General features: G+C 44.3%; 1 protein-coding gene and 1 long non-coding RNA gene across 3 annotated transcripts in view; one reads left to right on the forward strand and one right to left on the reverse strand.

Moving 5' to 3' along the window:
- The first annotated feature begins 314 nt into the window (after positions 1–314).
- LOC137226246 (uncharacterized) lies at positions 315–11,980 on the forward strand. 2 transcript variants are annotated; one of them, XR_010944264.1, is made up of 5 exons: positions 315–461; positions 739–940; positions 6,640–7,012; positions 8,833–8,922; positions 11,641–11,980. It is a non-coding gene; the product is annotated as an uncharacterized lncRNA (long non-coding RNA). The 2 variants fall into 2 exon arrangements; XR_010944265.1 differs by having other exon boundaries at positions 6,640–7,008.
- A 1,150-nt stretch (positions 11,981–13,130) lies between these two features.
- The window catches only part of XRCC5 (X-ray repair cross complementing 5), a 98,120-nt gene continuing 86,835 nt past the window's right edge, over positions 13,131–24,415 (reverse strand). Inside the window, exons 20-21 of the mRNA XM_067740669.1 lie at positions 18,985–19,059; positions 13,131–13,370 (exon numbers count right to left, since the gene is read on the reverse strand). Of these exons, the coding sequence (XP_067596770.1) occupies positions 13,356–13,370; positions 18,985–19,059 (90 nt within the window). The 3' untranslated portion in view covers positions 13,131–13,355. The remainder of the gene's footprint in view (positions 13,371–18,984; positions 19,060–24,415) is intronic.

Below are 24,415 nucleotides of genomic sequence, written 5' to 3' on the forward strand. Positions count from 1 at the left end.
GAGAGCAGGGTCTTCGTGGGCTGGTCCCTTTGCCTTTCTCTCCTCTGTGTTCCCTGCAGAGTCTCCTTCCCTGTGAAGCCCAGTCTAATTAAGCAGAGGAAGCATGATGAACCAGAGCCTCAAATACCCCAAGTGGGGTTATCCCCTAAGTCAGATTTCCTTCCAGAAGGGTTTTTCTACTCCTCCCAGGAGCAGGGAGTGTTGGGGTTTGAGTTTCCCCCTCTCTTTTCTTGACCCCTGTGCTCAGGCACAGTGAACTCCTCCACTTCCGTCTCCACGTGGAGATGGTTTCATCACTCCCTCCCTCTCTTTGTCCTGCCAGCTGTGTATGAAGCCAGGCTGCTAGGAAAGGCCTCAGGCCCAAGCAGAGCTCTTCCTCCTCTGGACAGCTTGTCACGTGAGACTCGCATACTATCAGGAAAGAAGAATGAAGAATGAAGACCCAGATGTCCTGGAATCAGGTATGACCTTGAATTAACCCATGTGTATACTTGGTTGCTTCTAGCAGGTGTTTGTGATTCTGGTACTGATGTCGAGATGGCTGGGAGACGAGTTGGGGGTGGGTGTCAGGCTGAGTACCTAACAAGTATGGCTAAGAGAGAGGACGGGCAGGAAATTGGGGTCACCTGGTGGGGCGCTGACTAGTTGGCTTAAGAGTTCAATTTCTGCTTTCCCCACACATTCACCGTGGGACTGTAGGGAAAAGTCCCCACCTCTCTGCGTCTGTTTCTTTTACAGGCCCATTTGGAGATTCGTACTTGACTTATTGTATGGAAATGTGACAACAATCAGGAAAATTTCCTGTCATAAAAGGTTTGAACTTCAACAGGGGAGCTTCTATTACCTTGTCTCAAAGCCCCAGTGCCTGCTCCCTGAGCATGTGGACAGGCCGTCTTGGATGTCTGTTTACTGACGTGTCTAGAACAGTGCCTGCCACACGGTAGGTACTCCATAAATGCTCGTGGAAAATATGAGTGAAAATAGACTAGGAAGTGTCCTTCAAGCCTTCACGTGGTCCAGTGTTTTTGAACTTTTTAAAGTCATGGAACCCTCTGATGAAACAGTATCTTACAGAGACTCCCAATAAGGAACACAGAGAAGGAGCCGCTCTGGTTCAAGTGTGTGTGAACAGAGCCAGGAAGCCCTCACCTGCCCACACTCCGAATTTACAAATAAGAAAACTGCAGACGTGTGGAGCCAGCCCCAGCCCAGGGCCGCCCTCCCAGCCCAGTGCTCTCCCCGCTAGAGGCTACCAGACCACCTGGGGATGGGCCTGAGCTACCCCGCCAGGCCACCGCCCAAGTCTTCTCCACCAGACCAGCCCTACCTTTGTCTGTCATACATGTTAAGCTTCTGTACAGGCTTTCATCTGAGGAAAGGGTTCTAATGTTTAAGAAACAAACAAGCAAATAAAAACCATTGTTGGGGGAACGGACGAAGGGAGTATTAACTGAGGCAGAGGCTGGTGCTGGCGGGGATTCAGCTTCCTTTTATCGGATGACCCTAAAGAAGTCAGAACAGAAGAGGCAGGGACGAGACGTGAACATTCTTCCCTGTGCTTCTTCGGGGGATTATTGTTTCGTTCTGTGCAGTAGGGAGGATACTCTTGCTTACTGACTAGGATTTGATTTGGGAGGAGAAAAGGCAGAAAAGAGAAAGGGGAGAGGTGAGGAGGGAAAGAGACAAAGAAGAATCCCTACTTTGTCCCTGGTAGACCTGAGATGCATGGAGACCAAATGCCTCCAAGCCAAACGGGAAGGAGTGACCAGACAGCCTTTCTACCAGTGTCCCTAGCCCATGTCTAGAGCGAAATACTGCCAAGAGGAAGAGGGAGACACCAGGAGATGGTGCCCAAACTTGGCCACATGTGGAATCAGTGAGGGATCTTTAAACACTAGCGATGCCTGGTGCTTGCATTGTGATTCAATCGGCAGGGCCTGGGGCCCCCGTGGCAGGAGTTTTTAAAGCTCCTCTGGTGATTCTAAGGTAGAGCAAAGTTCGGAAGCACTGCACCAGGAGCAGGGGTGGGTAGCCCTGCCTGAAGCCTCCCAATGAGCAGCGTCTGTGATGCTTACCTCACTTCTCCCAAAGTGTGGGTCCCGGGGGACAGGAGCCTGGAGCCAGACAGGACAGAGGTGCAGGGGCATACTGGCATACCTGCATACCTGCTGGCATACCTGCATACCTGCTGGCATACCTACAGCCTATAGTTATTCTGTTCCACAGGGTTTCCTGCTCCATGGGGCACAGGCAAAGTGACACAGACAAGAGCTTTGCCAGAGGCTGCAGAAAACAGGAGGTGCCAAGTTGGAAGCACTTTTCTGAAAAGGGAGAAAAGGTCAGAGAGGGACAAGGCTGAGGCAGGAGGGAGAACAACAGGTGTGTCAAGGTGGGGCAGTGAGCAGCTGGTGGCTTGCTCTGAGAGGAGGAGAGGGAAGAGGCTGGGGGATGAGCTAACTCAGCCTGACAAGTGGGCCGAAATGGGCAGACAGACACATGCCCTTGACAGTGGGCTCCGATTTTCCAGGAATCTCAGGACCCCAGCGGGAGGGGAGACAGATTCCCACCACTAAATGGCTGTCAGTGGGGTCAGGCTCTGGGCCATCCCTCCTCTCCACTCCCTCGGGGAATGCCCTGGTTTCAATCCTCATTCTCTTTCAGACGCTATTCCACCAGCCTCCCAACGGCTGTCCCTGCATCCTCTCTGTCCTCTCTGCCAGAACAACCTTGAAGTGCCCATCCGATTGTATTTTTCCTTTGAAAAATACGGTTCTTCTCACAATAACTGCCCTGACCTATCTTTGCTGTCACTGCTCGCCATTTTCCATAATATGCCTCACCCTCCAGCCAAGCCAAACTCCTTACACTTTTTGCGGCCTGGTCTGAACTCTTGCTGTGTCCTCTATTTCAGCATCCTGCCCCTCTCCCATTAGATTCCTGTTCCATTCATGGTCCGTCTTAAATGCCACCAAGAAAGTGTCCCCAGTTACCAAGACTGAAATCAATCTCTCCTTCAGTGTCTGAAGCCCTTTTCTGGTCCCTTTTATAGCCTTTCTCACCTTGTGGATTCTGGCTATCTGTGAACTCCTGAAGGACCAGCAATGTGTTCTCCCATTCTAATCTTCTGGAGTGCCCAGCAGTGTTTTGGGTACAGCTGGCACTCAATGTATGCTTATTAAATTGAATTTTGTAAACAGGGAACCCAGGGCACATGTCAGGGAATGGGTGGGCAGTGGGACCTGCATGTGGGGTAGCTGGAAAGAGGCACCCCTTCCCACCAGCCTTGGAGTTGGATAAGAGCCCCGTGTCCCACATACGCCCATAAGGGCAAGCGTGTGGTAGGGTCACATGCCTGGGCCAAATAAGACACTGACCACGTGGTCTCTGTCCTTATAACAAAGAAGAATTCATGAATAAAAGGTTACAAAGACACATACTTATCAATAACAACAGCTAACACCTAGGGAACACTTTGCGGTTTGTTTCACATTTATATTATCAATCAATACAGACACACATACTCTTTCTTCACTGTTCACTCTGGCCCTTTACACTCACACAAGATGGACAAATGTTTATCACCTCTTCATCGAGTGAAGACACCACACACACACACACACACACACACACTCTTTTTTACATTTATAGAAAGAAGGGGACTAAAATTATTGCATCCCTTCTATATTTCTGGTGCTGATCTAGGTACCTAAAGATATAAGAAGACACTCCCCAGAAGCCTGCTCACGTGCGTGTGTGTGTGTGTGTGTGTGTGTGTGTGTGTGTCCAACTCAACCCACCTCCTCTCTGTACCGCACCTCTCCTCTTCTAACTCTACACGTTTACTCTCTGCAGACATAATAATCTCGGTGGCCGCTATTGGTTGAATTGTGTCCCCATGAAAGCTATGTTGAAGTCCTCACCCCCAGAACGTGACCTCCTTTGGAAATAGGGTTGTTGCTGATGTAATTACTTCAGATGAGGTCCTACTGGGTAAGGTGGGCTCCTAACCCACAACGACTGGTTCCTTATGAACGCTGCCCTCAGAAGTGAATATGGTGGCCCAGCAAGGGAACGTGTGCATGTCTGGGTGCACTCTGGGTAAAGGATTATGCCCTGCGTGTGTAACATGTGAGTATACGTGTGTAGGTACGTGCTAGAGGGTTTGAATCTGTGTGCACACATATATTATGCATGTAAAGTCAAGGGATGATTTTTGCCTCTCTACCATCACACACACACACACACACACACACACACACACACACACACACACACACTCACTCTATAGCCTTCAGCCCTGAACCTTCCTGAGTCCTCTCAGCTATTGTGCACTCCCCTGCGTCCCTTTGCCGGTGGGTGCACGGCAGTTTATGAGTGGTGATTAAACCTCTCATCTCTACTGATCATCGTAGCCCATAAAAGGCATCTAATCCTGGTGCTGTTGGAGGCTCAGGGCTCAGGGAGTCGGAAAAAGGGGAGGGAAGGCTTTTTTTTTTTTTCTTTAACATCTTTATTGGAGTATAATTGCTTTACAATGTTGTGTTAGTTTCTGCTGTATAACAAAGTGAGTCAGCTATGCATATACACATATCCCCATACCCCCTCCCTCTTGCGTCTCCCTCCCACCCTCCCTATCCCACCACTCTAGGTGGTCACAAAGCACGGAGCTGATCTCCCTGTGCTATGCGGCTGCTTCCCACTAGCTATCTATTTTACGTTTGGTAGTGTATATATGTCCATGCCACTCTCTCACTTCATCCCAGCTTACCCTTCCCCCTCCCCGTGTCCTCAAGTCCATTCTCTACGTCTGTGTCTTTATTCCTGTCCTGCCCCTAGGTTCATCAGAACCACTTTTTTTAGATTCCATATATATGTGTTAGCATACAATATTTTTCTCTGACTTACTTCACTCTGTATGGCAGATTCTAGGTCCATCCACCTCACTACAAACAACTCAATTTCGTTTCTCTTTATGGCTGAGTAATATTCCATTGTATCTATGTGCCACATCTTCTTTATCCATTCATCTGTCATTGGACATTTAGGTTGCTTCCATTCATCTGTCGATGGACACTTAGGTTGCTTCCATGTCCTGGCTATTGTAAATAGAGCTGCAGTGAACATTGGGGTGTACGTATCGTTTTGAATTATGGTTTTCTCAGGCTATATGCCCAGTAGTGGGATTGCTGGATCATATGGTAACTCTATTTTCAGTTTTTTAAGGAAACTTCGTACTGTTCTCCATAGTGGCTGTATCAATTTACATTCCCACCAACAGTGTAAGAGAGTTCCCTTTTCTCCACACCCTCTCCAGCATTTATTGTTTGTAGATTTTTTGGAGGGAGGGCTTTAAACAAAGGAGCCAGGTGAAGTGACGCCTTGCGATTTGACCTACCTGCTGAGGTTCCAAGACTTGGAAACGTGCCTATGCACGTGCACACACGTCTCCGCCCAGCCAGAACTCAAAATGCCCTCGAGTCCTTTTCTCTTAGAGAGCTTCCCATTCTTCATCTTCTGCTCCACCATCCCTCAGAGGCAGGTGTCCGTTTTGCAGGAGAAAACAGATGGCCTGTTGGAGTGATGCAATCCGGGACACAGAGCAAGTTAAGGGCGGAGATGGAGTTGTCCCTCCGAGCATTGTTCCTGTCAGCTAATCCACAGAGGGTTATGGGTGTCCATTCGAAGCAGGCAGAGCAGGGCATTTTAAAGCCAGACAGATGCTGGTGGGGAGGAGGAAGAAATACAGAAGTGGAGGGGCCGATAGTAATGGTAAGTATTACTGTGCACTTACTGCATGCCAAGCATTTTATGTGGGTCGTCCTCATTCATCCTGACAACCCTGCAAGCTAGGCATGGTGGACGTATGCCTTGTCTGACAGCTGCATCAACAGGCGGAGACTGGTTAAGTGGGCCATGGTCACACAGCCAGGCAATGATTGAGGCAGGATTGGAAATGTAGGCAGTCTGATCCCAGGTTGGGCTCTTATTCATGATATGTGGTGGAAATTAAAAAGCAGCCTTCTGCGGAGACAGGAGGAATGAAAAAGGAGCTGTGGAATCACCAAGCGGCACAGACTCTGCAGACGACTGAAGCCCTGGCTTCACGTCTGCACTCCTTCCTCCCTGGCCCCCAATTTCCCACAGCTGCCAAGCTCGGGCCAGTGGTCATGGTGCGCGAGGGGCTGCACTCCTCAGAGCACTGCCCAAGGCTCCGGTGTAGAGAGTAAACAGGCGTGGGAGGGACACGGCATGCCTCCACAGTAGGCCCTGGACAGACGGCAGGAACCGTCCCGGCTCCACCCGGAGACTTCTGCAGAGTCTTGGGCTGTGACACAAGATGCAGGATGGCGAGCAGGAGGCCTGGGGGACTGGAATTTACCAACACTTACTGGTTTACTCTGTTGGAAGTGTTACTTCAATCAACTGATTTTAAATCTCAGACAAACCCACCAATTACCATACGTAGAGCAAAAGGGAAGTTTAGACGGGGAGGCAACTTCTCTGAGTGTACAGCCATTATGCGAAGGAACCAGTGACAGGCGGCCAGTTGGCAAACCCAACATCCATTTTCTGCCCCCTTCTCCCTGACCTGTCTCCAGTTAGGATGCCTGAAACGATACAGATGCTCTTATTTCCCAGGTGCCCTTGCAGCGAGAATTGGACATGTGACACAGTTTCACCCAAAGAAGTCGGCTGCCTCAGCACCACCCCCGTCTTTCCTTATAAAGAGGCAGCCACGGCTGGTGCTGCCTTGTCTACCTTTTTTGCTGCTTTGAATGGGAACAAGATGAGGAAAAGGCCCAAAGAACTGGTCTTCCCCACATTCCTGGGCCACAGAATCACCGGCAGCTGCCTATACTGCACTTCTTGCACGTGGAGAGAATAAAGGCTTGTTCTGTTTCAGCCAGCGTTAGCTGGTGTTCCCATTGTTCACAGCCTAAAGTTCTCCTGACTATTATGACTGCGAAGTTCGCATCCCTGCCGTGACACCAGTGAGGGGAGCAAGAGGTAGGTGCGTTATTTCATCACTCCTACGTATTTTGTAGCATTTTAACATTAAAAAGATTAGGATGCAAACTAAAATGGCCACTGGCTTTTCTCCATTTCTTAACATAATTAATGGCATTTAGATGTGAAGAAATACTACACTTGAAAAGGTTCCATGAAACGGACTGCTGGGCCCATCTGGTTTCTTGGGTTCTCCAGAGTTCACATTGCCCTTCCCACTGCCTCTCGTTTGCTGGTATCACATGGAGGGAAGGATGGGAGGCTGAGTCTTTATCTCCAGGGACAAGTCCATAGATCCCTTTAAATAATCACAAGCCCTAGCAAGCCTCCTGCTGCTTAGAGAACAAGGTTCCTTTGAAATGAATGCTTCAGCTGTTTATGCCAAAATATATGTATGCTGCTACTGAGTAAAACTTCTTCTCAAATTGTCTTTGGAGCCTATAATTCATCCCTTTGGATTTCTGCAGTGGTCTACAAATTTTGAGTACACTTGATGTTTGGAAACAGTGAAAAGTCACCTCTGGTCAAACCTCGTGAATAATGATCAAAACGATGCAGCTGGTTTGCTTTAAATGAATGACTGAAACAAGCATGCTGCTTCCCAAGATTACTCTGAAGAATTCCAAGAACTCCAGCCCCCTCTTCCTTTTTTGAGTCCCGTATCTCTCCCATTGCCTTTGCAAGTGTGGCATTTGGGATGGCCTGCCTTCTCCCACCGCTCATGCCCCGCAGCCCTCAGGCAGAGGCAGGTAGAGCTCGCATCTAAGTGCCTCAGTTCCATCCACTTGTGAAACACTCGAGCCACAGATATGTTAGTTTTGGACGATATTTCCCCTTTAGTAAAAAAAAAAGTTAGGAGGGGACTGGTATTTCCGTATTACTCTGCATAGGGCTCGTGCCTCAGCTTCATGTCTGGTCCAAGATAGACTCTAATCTTCTCAGAGGTGAGCACATTCTATTCTGTTCACCTCATCTGGCAAACACTGGGACGCAGGCCACAGGAACTCGGTGTTGACAAACAGGGTTCTTGGGTGCTGCTAAAGCTGCAGAAATGACACGTCAGCCTTAGGACAGCTTCTGCTGGATTCTGCCAACCCCTATCACACATTTCCAGGTGGGACTAGGGTATCATACCACCTGGCATCAGAAATGCCTTATAACTTCCTTTAACCCCCATCCTCTGCCAGCTTCTGTCAATGCAAACTAGTAAGAAACGGACGTATTTTTCAACCTTTTATTCTTGCTGGGGCAGGGACAGCGAAAAGCCACGCACACGTTACTTAAGATTGGATTTGCCAGAGGTTCACCACGCCCTTCCTTCTGCCTCTCTGGGCAGGACTGTTTCTAATCCAAGTGGGTGGACCACCAGAATAGGGAGAGGAATCTCCTTCCTGTTTTCAAAATCGCTGAAGACCCCTCAGCAGGGCACAGTCTTAACACTATGGACAGACATAGCATCCTGTGAAATACACAACAAAGGCATGTGGCCACGTGGCATGCGTCTGCATCTTCGATGGTGTGTTGGATCTGGTCTCAGTTTCCCTCATTTGATCAAATTCAAGCCCAACAGCCGGGAATGCAATTTTTAAATTAGGAGCAATGACAAAGGTATCACAGACACTGCCTTCTGTGCTGTCCTGGTCAAGCTGTTATCTGCTTGCTGTTACTTTCAAGAACAGAGTTCATTTTCGTTCGTACCCCTGGAAGGGGAATTGTTACACAGATGTTTGGTTTTGGCCATGAAACCACAGCTTGGGGGCATGGGGGCCTATACTGTGACCTAAGGAGTAGAGTTCGCTGTTACTCACATTTGACTAATTTCAGGTTTCAGCAGTAAGGAACGAACCCACGTAATTCAGAGATGACTGGACTCTCCGTGGGCAGCCTATGTCACCCTTGCCCTCCTTGATGCAGGTCAGAGTTCATCACAGTTATACGCATCCTCTAAAATAACCAACTCTAAACACACTAGTGAGAAATAGAGATTTCACTGAATATTTAGTGGGGATGTGAAGACTCACACCCCACACAGGAAAAAACTAAGAACAACGTGCCCCACAGATGCCTGTGCTTCCCTACTCCCAAATTTCCCCTCCCTGCCAGCCGCTGGACCACTCTTTTCTCCTCATCCTCCTCCATCTCTAAAACTCTGCCCTCATTTACAACACAACATTTATCCAAAGGGAGGCTGGTAATTACCCAGAACACCCTACCACCACTTCTGCTGTTCCCCAAGCTTCCCTGTGATGATGTCATCTTCCTCCTACGCCCCTCTCCCCATCCTGCCGTCACGCTATGTGCTCACTAATCCTAACAACCACTCTGGGAGGGGCTTAGAGAAATTCAGAGACTCCCCCAAGCTAAGACATGATAGTCGAGGACTCCTCCCAGGTCTGTCAGACCCCCCGTCAGGGTCCTCACCCACCCCACATGCTGCAGTGCAAAGGCCATGGGCCTGGGGAATGTACACGTGAGGCTGGGAGAGGGGCATGTGTCTGGGGCTGATTTCTCTACACCCCGGGCAGCACCTGTTCCCCTTATTCAAGCAGCTCCTACAAAGCCAGCTGTGAACCCCCTTTGAGTGATAAGGTCCTGCCTTCTCCCAGGCCATCCTGCCTGCTGCCTGCTGGGAGGAAGACTTACCAATGTGATTGGTGACTCAACCTTATTTATTAGGGGTCATTAAAAGCCCCGATAGATTGTAAGTACATTAAACTTCACATGCATTTCTTCTCTCCTCCAGGCGGCCAGTCTGGCCCTACTCTTTCTGAGTGGGCCCAACAGGATGCTCTTGCTCTGCCCCAGGCTTGGCAGCCAGCTGGTGGCAAGATCTGGATGCGGGAGGCAGGCTACAAACATAGGCCATGAGCTACAACCCAGCTGCCCCTGATTTCCACCTTGCTGTTTGCTCCCTGTGTATTTAGCTCCAGCAGGGCACTAACAGGAGAGGGGTGGTTCGCAGGGCAGGGTATGTCCATGGCTTGGGCCCTGGTTTTGATACTAATTGAATATGATCAACACCCAGGGGGACCATGTAATCCATACTCCGTATTAGGAGGACACTTCTGAGAGTGAAAGCGGACACTGTGAATCATGCCAGGACAACCACTCCTAAGTGAACTGGGATGCGTGGTCACCTTATTGAAGCTATTAAAAACCTGGGCTTCCCTGGTGGCGCAGTGGTTGGGACTCCGCCTGCCGATGCAGGGGACGCGGGTTCGTGCCCCGGTCTGGGAAGATCCCACATGCTGTGGAGCAGCTGGGCCCGTGAGCCATGGCCGCTGAGCCTGCGCGTCCGGAGCCTGTGCTCCGCAACGGGAGAGGCCACAACAGTGAGAGGCCCGCGTACCGCAAAAACAAACAAACAAACAAAAAACCTACCCTGGGTCCTAACACCCTACCTTGATCACACAGAGACTGGAACACTCAAGGTTCTGCAAGAAATAAGATGGAAATAAAGACAGAAGGCAGACCTATTAAAAAGTTCTGCCCATGCCTTCCTTCTACTTTGAGTTTTCATAATACCATAATGTTTTATTCATGTAAAGCATTTTATAGTTTACAAAGTACTTTCACGAGCATGCTCTTCCTTAATAAGCCTGGAAGGCAGGTAATATGTTCAGCATTTTGAAAAGGCCACAGAGTGAGCTGCAGAGGGAGAACACGAATCCAGGATCAGGGTGAGCCTAGTGTCCTTTCCTCATCCACACCGTGTCCCCTCACGGCCTCTACTCTGGACTGAGCTACCAGCTTGTGTTCTGAACCTAGAATACCTGGGAGAACAATATAGTGAGGCCAGTGGGAGATAGTGGACTGCATCATAGTGTTGTCTGAATCAAAATGAGCTGCAAACCCAGTCATTAGCACTGTGCATATTCAAAATAGAAGTATATATGTGTTCATTTACTTTCAAAACCCAAGTTGGACTAGGTAAGACACGGCCTATCCCCAACATGGCTTTCCAAGGAATTTTTCAAGATTCTAAATTTTATACATATATTAATTGGCAAAGGACCAAACTCCAACATTTGAGACAGTGGCTTTTAATGGGGGGGCAGCACATTTGGGTGGTGACTGGGGGGGAGTCCCCTCCTTTATCTCTACCACCTCTGCAAGTCAGTGAATGTTAGTGACACAGAGGTCCAACGGCGCCAGGCCCGATAGCAACTTCCAATTTCCACACAAGCCTACCACGTGTGGGAGTAGTGGCCTTCCGGGGACTAGCCTGCGGCTGGCTAATGATGACATCTTGCGTGCTGCTCTCTGGGGCCACGGCAGGCACAACACCTAGAAGTTCTACGGATCTGCACATCTCATTTCAGGGAAATGGGACCTTGGTGTGTTCATCTAAAACATGATGCCCCTACTCAAAACACAAAACCCCTACTCAAAAATAGATGCCCCTATGTTCTGAACAAGTCCACACAGCACGGATACTCTGCTACATGCAATTACATGGCTAATTTAGTCCTTTCTCTCCCTAGCCTGTTAAACTTGCTTCTTCTTTTGGGTATTAAGATAACTTAGGTAAAAGTGGAGTTAGGGGAAGCACAAATAATCCCACTGTGTATAACATAAATCAAAAAGTATCACAAAGGACTAACCTGATGCAAACTTTTCCTGGTTTGACAGAAGGACTGATGTTTCCGAGAAAGAATTCCCCAAACCGTCAAAGACACGGGATGCTTATGAGGCCATACTCATGGAACTGATTCATACTGCCAGGAGGATCTGATGTGAATAACGAAGAATTTAGAGAAAAAAGTTTGCCCTCTTGATTCTGACAAATGTCTCAGTTTTGCCCAAGTCACAAAGCTCCCCTGGGCCTCAACTATCCAACTGGACAGTAAGATATGATATCCTTCATTGGGGTTGCTTTAAATGGGCAAACTGTATGTCAAGATTGATTGAAGTGTGCACAGTATAATGAGACGTCCTAAAGGCCCAGAGTAAACAGCTCCCCTCTCTCTTCATGGAGTTCCATTTTCAATCAAAGAACAGAGGGTTTTTAATTCTCAGCACAGTACTGAAGAATTCTTCTGCAATTAGTAATTAGCAGCAGTCCACAGGAGGAATGAATCATTGATGCCTTTAATGTTCGCAAAATAAAGTGAGTCAATGACTATTTATGGGGCTGCTGAGGATATGGGAGCCTGGGTACCATGAAGTTTGTGACACCAAGGAAGGAGAAGTTAGAATTTGGGGAAGAAATGAGGATAGGAAAAAAAAAAAGGGGTTCTTATTTTCTTATTATAGGAAAGGAAACATCATCCAGAGAGATAGGAAAGGAGACTTGGGTAGAGCTGGGAAAGATGGGGAAATTAAGGAAGAAGTGTTTTAACACAACCAAACTTTCTGTGAGACCTGCAAGTAGAGTGTAATGACCAAATAACTGTTGGTGATGAATCTCTCAGTTATTGTGGGTTTTTTTTTCTTTTTTTTTTTTTTGCGGTACACAGGCCTCTCACTGCCGTGGCCTCTCCCGTTGCGGAGCACAGACTCGGGACGCGCAGGCTCAGCGGCTATAGCTCACGGGCCCAGCCGCTCCACGGCATGTGGGATCTTCCCGGACCAGGTCACGAACCCATGTCCCCTGCATCGGCAGGCGGACTCCCAACCACTGCACCACCAGGGAAGCCCTGTTTGCTTGTTTTTGTTTTAGGGTTCACTGATATGTCAGAGGCTGGGTCAAAATAGCATCCTTTCTTCATGAGCACATCATCGTAACTTTGCTTAAAATGGGTACACAGGGAAACGGTGCTCCCCCTCCCACCCTGCTGTACAGCCAAAGTAATGTGATGACTAAAATGCTTAAAAAAAAAAAAAAAAAAAAAGCTGGCCATGATTTTCCAAAGCCAGATTTCTGTTGGTAAGAAACTAATGCCACCATTTGATCAGAATAAGCTGTGATGCTGTAAGAGGATCAGACAATGGACTAGACCTCATGGGGAGTATTGAGAAACTCACCAGTGACCATGCCATCATTCTACATGAGATAATTTCATGAGGCCTGCAATCCTCAACAGTATACCAGATCGGGATGAAATCCATTTTCCAGGAACTTCAAAGCACGTGTGTAATACACTGAGATCAATAAGACCACAAAAGAAAGAATACACCGATCAGAAAATAATGACTCTTTATTAACTTGTATGGGGTCTAAATTATCCCTTATATACGTTTGTATTCATTCCACAGGGAATTAGGTGATTCACTTCTATATAATCTGCAGGGACCATCTCCAGATCTTCCGGTTCTACTCGAATGACCTCCTCCAGGTTGTTTTGTATAGAACTCTCAGCACCACAGTGACAGCAACTCTGGTAGATTCCCCACACATCCATGAGCTATATCAAGTCCAGCTGTAAACACGAACAACAAATTTAGAGAGGAAGCAGGCCAACTCCAGAACACTGCTTCTCTGGGGAGAGAACCGTAGTGACAATGGTTCTCTTTCACTGGTGGCATGCATGGACTTGCACACTTACTCACTGCTAACTAAATTAGGAGTTAAATTCTAAGTACCTCTTCATTTCAATCCTAAGAACTTCTCCACAAAACGGCTGAAAGTTTTTACTGGACTGCTGTCATGTGAGGCTTAAAGGCAGGAAGTTTCCACACATGAAAGATGGATACAAAAGCCAATACTCTACACAGCGTCCCAGGCATCCAGACACAGTGTGATAAGGTCCAGAAATCCCCAAATACCTATCAGCCTATTCTGTTTACATAAAGTTAACTGAGAACATTTAAGAACTAGGCTTTTTAAAAGCTGTTTTTATTTGTCAACCCACACAAATCGCACATTGTATTGCTTATTTCGGTTGGGAGCAATTTCAGTAAATTATGCCATTTTGCTGCTACAGGAATAGCCTTCCCAGCTCTTTTTTAGTCCTTCAATGACAGGATTAAACTGAAAGAACAATAAACTTAAAAAACCATAGAGCACAGGAACATCCATTATGAAATTACTTATCTGATTACAAGTATAATGGCAATAAATAATAGTGTAGAGAGCTGCTGGTATGTTAGACATTAAAACACAAATATGTGAGCTGGAAAACAAAACAGTGGAAATAACTGCTGAGGAGCAGAATAAAGAAAAAAGAATGAAAAAGAATTGAAGACAATCTCAGAGACCTCTGGGACAACACTAAACGCACCAACATTCGAATTACAGGGGTCCCAGAAGAAGAAAAGAAAAACAAAGGGTCTGAGAAAATATTTGAAGAGATTATAGTTGAAAACTTCCCTAATGGGAAAGGAAACAGTCACCCAAGTTCAGGAAGAACAGAGAGTCCCATATAGGATAAACCCTAGGAAAAACACACCAAGACACATATTAATCAAACTAACAAAAATTAAATTCAAAGAAAAAATATTAAAAGCAGCAAGGGAAAAACAAAAAGTAACATACAAAGGAATTCCCATAAGGTTACCAGCTGATTTTTCAGCAGAAACTCTGCAGGCCAGAGTAGGATATACTTAAAGTGATGAAAGAGAAAAACCTACAACCCAGATTACTCTACCCAGCAAGGATCTCCTTCAGATTCGATGGAGAAATCAAAAGCTTCTCAGACAAGCAAAAGCTAAGAGAATTCAGCACCATCAAACCAGCTTTACAACAAATGCTAAAGAAACTTATCTAGGCGGGAAACACAAGAAAAGAAAAAGACCCACAAAAACAAACCCAAAAGAATTAAGAAAATGGTAATAGGAACATACATATTGATAATAACCTTGAATGTAAATGGATTAAATGCCCCAACCAAAAGACACAGACTGGCTGAATGGATACAAAAAAAAGACCCACATATATGCTGTCTACAGGAGACCCACTTCAGACCTAGGGACACATACAGACTGAAGGTGAAGGGATGGAAAAAGATATTCCATGCAAATGGAAATCAAAAGAAAGCTGGACTAGCAATACTCATATCTGATAAAATAGACTTTAAAATAAAGACTGTTACAAGAGATAAGGAAGGACACTAAATAATGATCAAAGGATCAATTCAAGAAGAAGATATAACAATTATAAATGTTTATACACCCAACATAGGAGCACCTCAGTACATAAGGCAAATGCTAACAACCATGAAAGGAGAAATCGACAGTAACACAATCATAGTAGGGGACTTTAACACGCCACTTACATCAATGGACAGATTATCCAAACAGAAAATAAATAAGGAAACACAAGCTTTAAATGACACAATAGACCAGATAGATTTAATTGATATTTATAGGACATTCCACCCGAAAGTGGCAGAATACATTTTCTTCTCAAGTGCACACGGAACATACTCCAGGATAGATCACCTCTTGGGTCACAAATCAAGCCTCAGAAAATTTAAGAAAAATGAAATCGTATCAAGTTTCTTTTTTGAACACAACACTATGAGACTGGAAATCAATTACAGGAAAAAAAAAGTAAAAAACACAAATACATGGAGGTTAAACAATGCCCTACTAAATAACCAAGAGATCACTGAAGAAATCAAAGAAGAAATTAAAAAATATATAGAAACAAATGACAATGAAAACACGATGACCCAAAACCTATGGGGCACAGCAAAAGCAGTTCTAAGAGGGAAGTTTATAGCAATTCAATCTCACCTCAAGAAACAAGAAAAATCTCAAATAAACAATCTAACCCTACACTTAAAACAACTAGAGAAAGAAGAGCAAAGAAAACCCAAAGTCAGTAGAAGGAAAGAAATCACAAAAATCAGAGCAGAAATAAATGAAACAGAAATGAAGAAAACAATAGCAAAGATCAATAAAACTAAAAGCGGCTCTTTGAGAAGATAAACAAAACTGATAAACCCTTAGGCAGACTCATCAAGAAAAAAAGGGAGAGGACGTAAATCAATAAAATTAGAAACGAAAAAGGAGAAATCACAACTGACACTGCAGAAATACAAAGGATTATAAGAGACTACTACAAACAGCTATATGCCAATAAAATGTACACACGAAGAAATGGACAAATCCTTGGAAAGGTACAATTTTCCAAGACTGAACGAGGACAAACTAGAAAATATAAACAGACCTATCCCAAGTAATGAAATTGAAACCATAATTAAAAATCTTCCAACAAACGAAAGTCCAGGACCAGATGGCTTCACAGGCAAATTCTATCAAATATTTAGAGAAGAGCTAACATCGATCCTTCTCAAACTCTTCCAAAAAATTGCAGAGGGAGAAACACTCTCAAATTCATTCTACAAAGCCACCATCACCCTGATACCAACACCAGACAAAGGTATCACAAAAAAAGAAAATTATAGACCAATATCACTGATGAACATAGATGCAAAAATTCTCAACAAAATACTAGCAAACAGAATTCAACAACATATTAAAAGGATCATACACCATGACCAAGTGGGATTTATCCCAAGGATGCAAGGATTCTTCAATATATGCAAATCAATCAATGTGATACACCATATTAACAAATTAAGGAATGAAAACCGTATGATCATCTCAATAGATGCAGAAAAAGCTTTTGACAAAATTCAACACACATCTATGATAAAAACTCTCCAGAAAATAGGCATAGAGGGAAACTACCTCAACATAATAAAGGCCATATATGACAAACCCACAGCAAGCATCATACTCAATGGTGAAAAACTGAAAGCGTTTCCACTAAGAACAGGTACAAGACAGGGATGTCCACTCCCGCCACTCTTACTCAACATAGTTTTGGAAGTCCTAGCCATGGCAATCAGAGAAGAAAAAGGAAAAAAAGGAATACAAATTGGAAAAGAAGAAGTAAAACTGTCACTGTTTGCTGATGACATGATACTATACATCGAAAATCCTAAAGACGCTACCAGAAAACTACTAGAACTAATCAATGAATTTGATAAGGTTGCAGGATACAAAACTAATGCACAGAAATCTCTGGCATTCCTATACACCAACAACGAAAAATCAGAAAGAGAAATTAAGGAAACAATCCCATTTACCATTGCAACAAAAAGAATAAAATACCTAGGAATAAACCTGCCTAAAACACTTGTACTCAGAAAACTATAAAACACTGATGAAAGAAGTCAAAGATGACATAAACAGACGGAGAAATATACCATGTTCTTGGACTGGAAGAATCAATACTGTGAAAATGACTATACTACCCAAAGCACTCTACAGATTCAATGCAATCCCTATCAAACTACTAATGGCATCCTTCACAGAATTAGAACAAAAAATTTTACAATTCGTATGGAAACACAAAAGACCCTGAACAGCCAAAGCAATCTTGAGAAAGAAAAACGGAGTCGGAGGAATCAGGCTCTCCGACTTCAAACTATACCACAAAGTTACAGTAATCAAGACAGTATGGTACTGGCACAAAAACAGAAATATAGATCAATGGTACAGGATAGAAAGCCCAGAGATAAACCCATGCACGTATGATCACCTAATTTACAACAAAGGAGGCAAGAACATACAATGGAGAAAAGACAGCCTGTTCAATAAATGGTGCTGGGAAAAGTGGACAGTTACATGTAAAAAAATGAAATTAGAACACTCCCTAACACCATACACAAAAATAAACTCTAAATAGATTAAAGACCTAAATGTAAGACCAGACACTATAAAACTCTTAAAGGGAAACACAGAAAAAACACTCTTTGACATAAACCACAGGAAGATCCTTTCTGACCCACCTCCTACAGTAACGGAAATAAAAACAAAAATAAACAAATGGGACCTAATTAGACTTCCAAGCTTTTGCACAGCAAAGGAAACCATAAACAAGACAAAAAGACAACCCTCAGAATAGGAGAAAATATTTGCAAGTGAAACAACAAAGGATTAATCTACAAAGTATACAAACAGCTCATGGAGCTCAATAACAAAAAAACAAACAATCCAATTAAAAACTGGGTGGAAGACCTAAATAGACATTTCACCAAAGAAGACATACAGATGGCCAAGAGGCGCATGAAAAGATGTTCAACATCATTAATTATTAAAGAAATGCAAATCAAAACTACAGTGAGGTATCACCTCATGCCCATCAGAATGGCTATTATCAAAAAATCTAGAAACAATAAATGCTGGAAAGGATGTGGTGAAAAGGGAACCCTCCTGCACTGTTGGTGGGAATGTAAATTGATACAACCACTATGGAAAATAGTATGGAGGTTCCTTAAAAAACTAAAAATAGAACTACCACATGACCCAGTGATCCCACTACTGGGCATATACCCTGAGAAAACCATAATTCAAAAAGAGACATGTACCACAATGTTCACTGCAGTACTATTTACAATAGCCAGGACATGGAAGCAACCTAAATGTCCATCGACAGATGAATGGATAAAGATGTGGCACATATATACAATGGAATATTACTCAACCATAAAAAGAAATGAAATTGAGTTATTTGTAGTGAGGTGGGTGGACCTAGAGTCTATCATACAGTGAAGTAAGTCAGAAAGACAAAAACAAATACTGCATTCTAACGCATATATATGGAATGTAAAAAAAAAAAAAAAAGGTACTGATGAACCTAGTTGCAGGGCAGGAATAAAGATGTAGATATAGAGAATGGACTTGAGGACATGGGGTGGGAGGCAGAAGCTGCGGCGAAGTGAGAGTAGCATCGACACGTACACACTACCGAATGTAAAATAGTTAGCTAGTGGGAAGCAGCAGCATAGCACAGGGAGATCAGCTCGATGCTTTGCAATGACCTAGAGGGGTGGGATAGGGAGGATGGGAGGGAGGCTCAAGAGGGAGGGGATATGGGGACATGTGTATGCATATGGCTGATTCACTTCGGTGTACAACAGAAACTAGCACGGTATTGTGAAGCAATCATATTCCAATAAAGATCTATTTTAAAAAAAAGAGAATAAGAAGCAAGTCTATGATAAGCAGGCTTTGTGGCTGTATTTACAGCTTAGGCAAGTTCAAGCATTAGAACACCTGCTATATATTAAAAGTACTTACCAAATCATCCACGTCACCACCTTCCTCACATACAGCTGCTGTGTCTTCATCTGGATTCTCTTTGGGGGCCAGAAACTGTGAATAGAAGTTAGGCACAATACCAAAAGGACGTTTTTGCCTCCTTTAATGGAGGAATGCATGCAAATGGCCCCAAAGAAACACCATCTTGACGTACGCCCCTTCATTTGGCTCTGGATGAGAGGACCAATTGCGAGATTGAATAGTCCACTAACTAGTCACAGAGAAAGTTCTTGACGAGAGAGAGGAAATGACACGGCTCGCCAAGGCAGCGAGCACGCACAGGGCACAGAGGACAGCAGATATTCCCATTTCTGCTTCCACAGGGGGCATGTGGGCTCCTGAGGGTTCAGAAGAGAACCAAACACCCCAAACAGGTATGTCTCTGCCTCTTTTGAAGAGAGCATTAAGAATCAAGTGTCTGGACTTAAAGATTATAATCATCTATTCCTCAGTTTCACTGAGGACAAAAAAGGTAAAAGGAAGGACTTCTTTTAGAGATATGAAACACAAAAATGGGTGAGCTTGGGAGATTGTTTAAGTCTTTTTCTGGCAATCTTTAAATTTCTATTAGAAATTGTTTGAAAACAGGAAGGTGGATGAGAAAACTTCTAGTGTACACTTCTGCTTAGCATCAGTGTTGTAGACTTGGAACTTCTAAAAGGCAGCTACGTAGAAAAGCAAGGGCCCTGAATTGAAGTTTGCAAGCATCTAGGAATGCAACTCAGATGTTAAAAGGGTAGTGAGTGCCCTTGAAGACTATCTGAACATTCCTGCCCTCCATCCTGTCCCTCCAAGAGATAGCAGTGGGGACTCTTATCCTTTAAGGTGTGTGGTAACTGCATCTAAGAGCTAGTTTCTATGAACCACTTATCCATCCTCACACCAGAGTTGATCTTCTTGTAGCACAAGTACATAACATGGTGGCAGAGACAAGGCTGCAGGAGTGAGTGTTTTTAAAAGGGGAGGTGGGAGGCGAGGCACGCCTCTCCCGGCAAGCATCCCTCGGGGTCAGTGTGCATGGAGCCTGCAGGCAGTGAGCGAGCCTTTCGGCCCACATGCTCCTGTAGTAGCTCCACCCAAGAAGGAAAGGTGTACTCGTACGCACTTCCCTCACTTTCTCGACATGAAAGCATGGCAAGAACCGCTTTCCCTATATACCCCTGTGATTTCTATGGTACAGTGGACATAATGGAGGCCTTGGAAACCTAAGATCTATAAATAGGCCTTGCTAGCACCTTGGACGTGGCCATGACAGGTTTTATTGGTTTTTTAAAAATTAATTAATTTATTTTTGGCTGTGTTGGGCCTTCACTGCTGTGCGCAGGCTTTCTCTAGCTGCAGCGAACGGGGGCTACTCTTCGTTGCGGTGCACGGGCTTCTCATTGCGCTGGCTTCTTTTGTTGTGGAGCACAGGCTCTAGGTGCGTGGGCTTCAGTAGTTGCGGCTCTCAGGGTCTAGAGCGCAGGCTCAGTAGATGCGGCGCACGGGCTTAGTTGCTCCGTGGCATGTGGGATCTTCCTGGCCCAGGGCTCGAACCCGTGTCCCCTGCATTGGCAGGCAGATTCTTAACCACTGCACCACCAGGGAAGTCCCTGACAGTTTGTTTTTGACTCAACATCCCTCCTGGACTTTTTCCTCCTCAGTCAAAACCATCTCATCATTCATTAACTTCAATTTTGATTGAGCGATTAAGGAATTTTTCTTCTTCTAAGGACATTTACAAATCTTTCCATAGCCCTCTGTTGACCCTGAACTGGACTGTGTTCAGCGCTGGGCATCTACAGTTTAGGGGACAGAAAATGCTAGCAGTGGGCACACAGCCTGGAACAGAACTGTAACGCAGCATCCATATCATTAATTCTATTTATTCTGGTTGATTTTTAATAAAGATATCTGAGGGCCACATAGACATACATGAATAAGAAATTCATACTGTATTTGCATATGGTTTACATCTAAAGCTTAAACCCTGCTCTTAGATGCCCAAATTAATCTTTACTTATGATTCTAATTATTATCAATATTAAAAAATATTTTTTATTTTGTTCCTCTCCTCTCCTACTCACGATCATTAACCCCCACATGGTTTTCCCTGCAGCAAGAATACCAGCGCAAAGGACAAAGACTTATCCAGCTGGTAAGAAGTGAATAAAAGGTAGAGCTGTGTCTTACCATACGCCTGTGGGGGGCTACAAACGACCGGCACCTTCAAACACAAGCTCCATGGTCTCAGTGTTTCTGTAGTCCACTATGCCTTTTATCATCCCTTAGAAACCTGATACATGGTAGGTATTTATTGATGAATCTAGAAAATTCCTAATTTTTTTGGCACGCAGCCTCTAAAAGCTCTAATTCCCATTCCCTCCTCACCTGCAAAAGCCCCTTTCACACTGCAATTACAGGATAAATGAAGATAGGACTGTCTGCACAGTATGACCATGATATATACAATTAAACACAAATGGCATGTCTCTGAGATGAGGCCAAGCTCCTAGGAAGAAAGGAACGGCAGCAAACAAACTTCCATTTCCATCAAGTGCTAAACATCTGCAACTGATTTCCTGACAGATCTGCTTCACATTTCTGCTCAAGCAAATTACAGCTAAAAGCTGGGCTGCCATCCATTATCCTCCCCAAAGCCCCAAGCGAGGCTGATCTCTTACACATATCATATCACTCCTTACCATCAGAGTTTTTAACTACAAGTAATTTCCAGGCTGTGCAGTGACAGGGAAGCTAGAGATAAAGCAGAGAATTCAACGACTGGCCTGTTTTCTCAATAAAAGCAACAGGTTCTCTGAACGCAGCTGAAAGGGTCACAAGTCAACTCTTGACTTTTCTTATGTTCTTTCTCTCTGCAATATGCTGAAAAAGCAGAGAATAAACAGAAAGAACCGTTGTGTGACACAGTCTTCCATCCTCAAACCACCATCATTTACTTGGGGTTACCAAGAAAGAACCTCCTTACTTGGAGATCTTTATGAAATGGATAAACTACTGCTTCTCAGGTACACCGAAATACAATCCTGGCCACAAGCAGAGAAACGGCATCAATAACCTCTATATAGAAGCTTCCAGTCCTATTCCTCCATAAGACTAAAAACTAAAAATCAGCTTGTCCTCAGACCCTTACCAATCCCCAAATTGAAAACACATGGCTTCCAACACCGGGCTTATTCCAACACCTTCAGGTGATTCCAAAGAATCACCCATAATCCAGATACACAAAAGCATGAGGAAGAATGAAAATCTGCTTGCATGTATTTTGTCTAAAATGACACACACCTAGGTATCATTAATGCTATTTTCATGCTATAAAGGCACTACAGTGCAGCAGAGAAATCCTGCAAACTAGTGTGGAGGAAAGAACCATCACCTAAGCACTGCCCGTTCCTCAGTAACCCTGGGCAAGCCGCCTGGCCTCCCTATAACTGAGTCTTCCTCAAAAATAAGATGAGAATACTACTACTGACCCTATCTATTTCATGGGGCTGTATTGCTCCTCAGGTAAAATAAAGTACACAAAAATGCTTTGTGGTACTGTAGGTTTTATGTTCCAATTCCTAGGAATACACCCAACACTTGTCTACCAAATGACAGGTATAAGAATACTCACAGCATTTTTATTCACAATTCCCAAAGTTTGGAAACAATCAAATGTCCATCATTAGGGGAATGGATGAATAAATTGTGGTACAGCCATAAAAGCGAATACTACCTAGCTATAATAAAGAATGAACAATTTTAACATCATGGATGAATCATAAAAGGCATGATTCCAATTATGTGAAGGTTAAGCCAGGCAAAATGACTCTCAAGTGACAGATGTCATCAGGGAGCCTTCTGAGGAGTTGGAAATGCTCTTTATTTTGACCTGGGTGGTGGGTACCCTGATATATGAGCATGTAAGAATTCATCAGTGTACACATTTAAGATTTGTGCATTTACTGTATGTTCCACCTCAAAAAAAAGTTTTAATTGTATCTTAAAAGTATCAAGCTCTAAACAAATATAAGGTAACACTGTGATATTTTAATTATCGCTTTTCTCATACTAACATCCAGAACAATTACACTAGAGATTTAAGGCAGAAAAGGAAAGTGGAAAAGAGCAAAGAAAAGTGTCATGGGGTCCAAGAGCGGCCGGCAGTGAGAGAAAACTGTTCTCAAGAAATGATTCCTAAATTTTATCTTATAATCCTTCACAAGGTTTTGGAGATCTCTTTTGAAAGAGGGAGCATGAGCCTCTTTTCTTTATGTACATGCGGCTGGTGGCATTCTAAGGCGGAGGCATGGAGATGACTATAGTGGGAATCCAGGGTCTGGGCTCTAGGCAATTCAGCTAGCCATGAACTTGTTGTGAGACACCGAGAAAGTCAACTTCAAATCTCTAGACTGCATCTAGAAAATGACCAGATCACTAAGCACTGAGCATCTGTGATGCTACGATGGAAAAATCAATAAATGTCAACAACAAAAAAGCAGGCTAGATTAGGCAGCTATAAGGAAAACAAGTGCTAAAATGATGCTTTCTCCCCCACAGATTTTGTATCAAATGATTGTTTAGACATAGCTCAGCATCCTGGAATCCCGTGAGAAACAATATTCCAAAGCCATGGGAAGAAATCCTCTTTCCCCTCTGTGCTCTTAATATGGAGTAAAAAGAATGGAGGACTGGGGGTCAGTCCAACAACTGGATTCCTGGCCAGTGACTTACTATGAGATCTCAGACACATCATTTTACGTCTCAGCCCTAAGTTTCTTCATATATAAAATAAGGAGTTTGGACTAGATCAGTATTTTTCAGGTTCTGTTCCTTGAGGTCCTGAGGGTTCTTCCAAGTCCTGTGGGCATGGGACAATTTGCCACTCCCACTGCCCATCAAGTGAGAAGCATCACCTTTCTCTGTTTTATCTATCAGGCTTCCTTGTAAGCTTTCAGTTTTAAGAAATAAAAACTCAGCTAGGAGATCATGAGGATTTATTCCAGCTGAATAAAATTCTACACAACTTAAGCCAGTATCTTCCGCCTTAGTGAAGGCTCTGACTTGTTTAAATTCTTTTAGCCCAGGGCTTCTCAGAAGCAGCATCCTTTGTTGTGGGGGCCTGCACCCACTAGGAGGCAGTAGCACGCCGCCTGCTGTAACCACCCAGAATCTCTGGACAATGGCAATGTCTCCTGGGGAACAAAATCACCCTTGGCTGAGAACCACTGTTCTATCCCTAACACAGGTTAGTAGGAAAAACTTAAAAGAAACATTTTTTTTAATAAAGAAGATAAACTTCAAATGAAGAATCAGCTTATCTCGACCTTTCACAAGTCCAGGTCTCTCACTGACTGTGGTTCCCAGATGCTCCTGGAATGTGCCAGGATAAACAGGCACACCTCCTACCCACCACAGAGCCACACCC

Source organism: Pseudorca crassidens, chromosome 6, assembly GCF_039906515.1.
Source record: "Pseudorca crassidens isolate mPseCra1 chromosome 6, mPseCra1.hap1, whole genome shotgun sequence".
NCBI classification, from domain to species: domain Eukaryota; kingdom Metazoa; phylum Chordata; class Mammalia; order Artiodactyla; family Delphinidae; genus Pseudorca; species Pseudorca crassidens.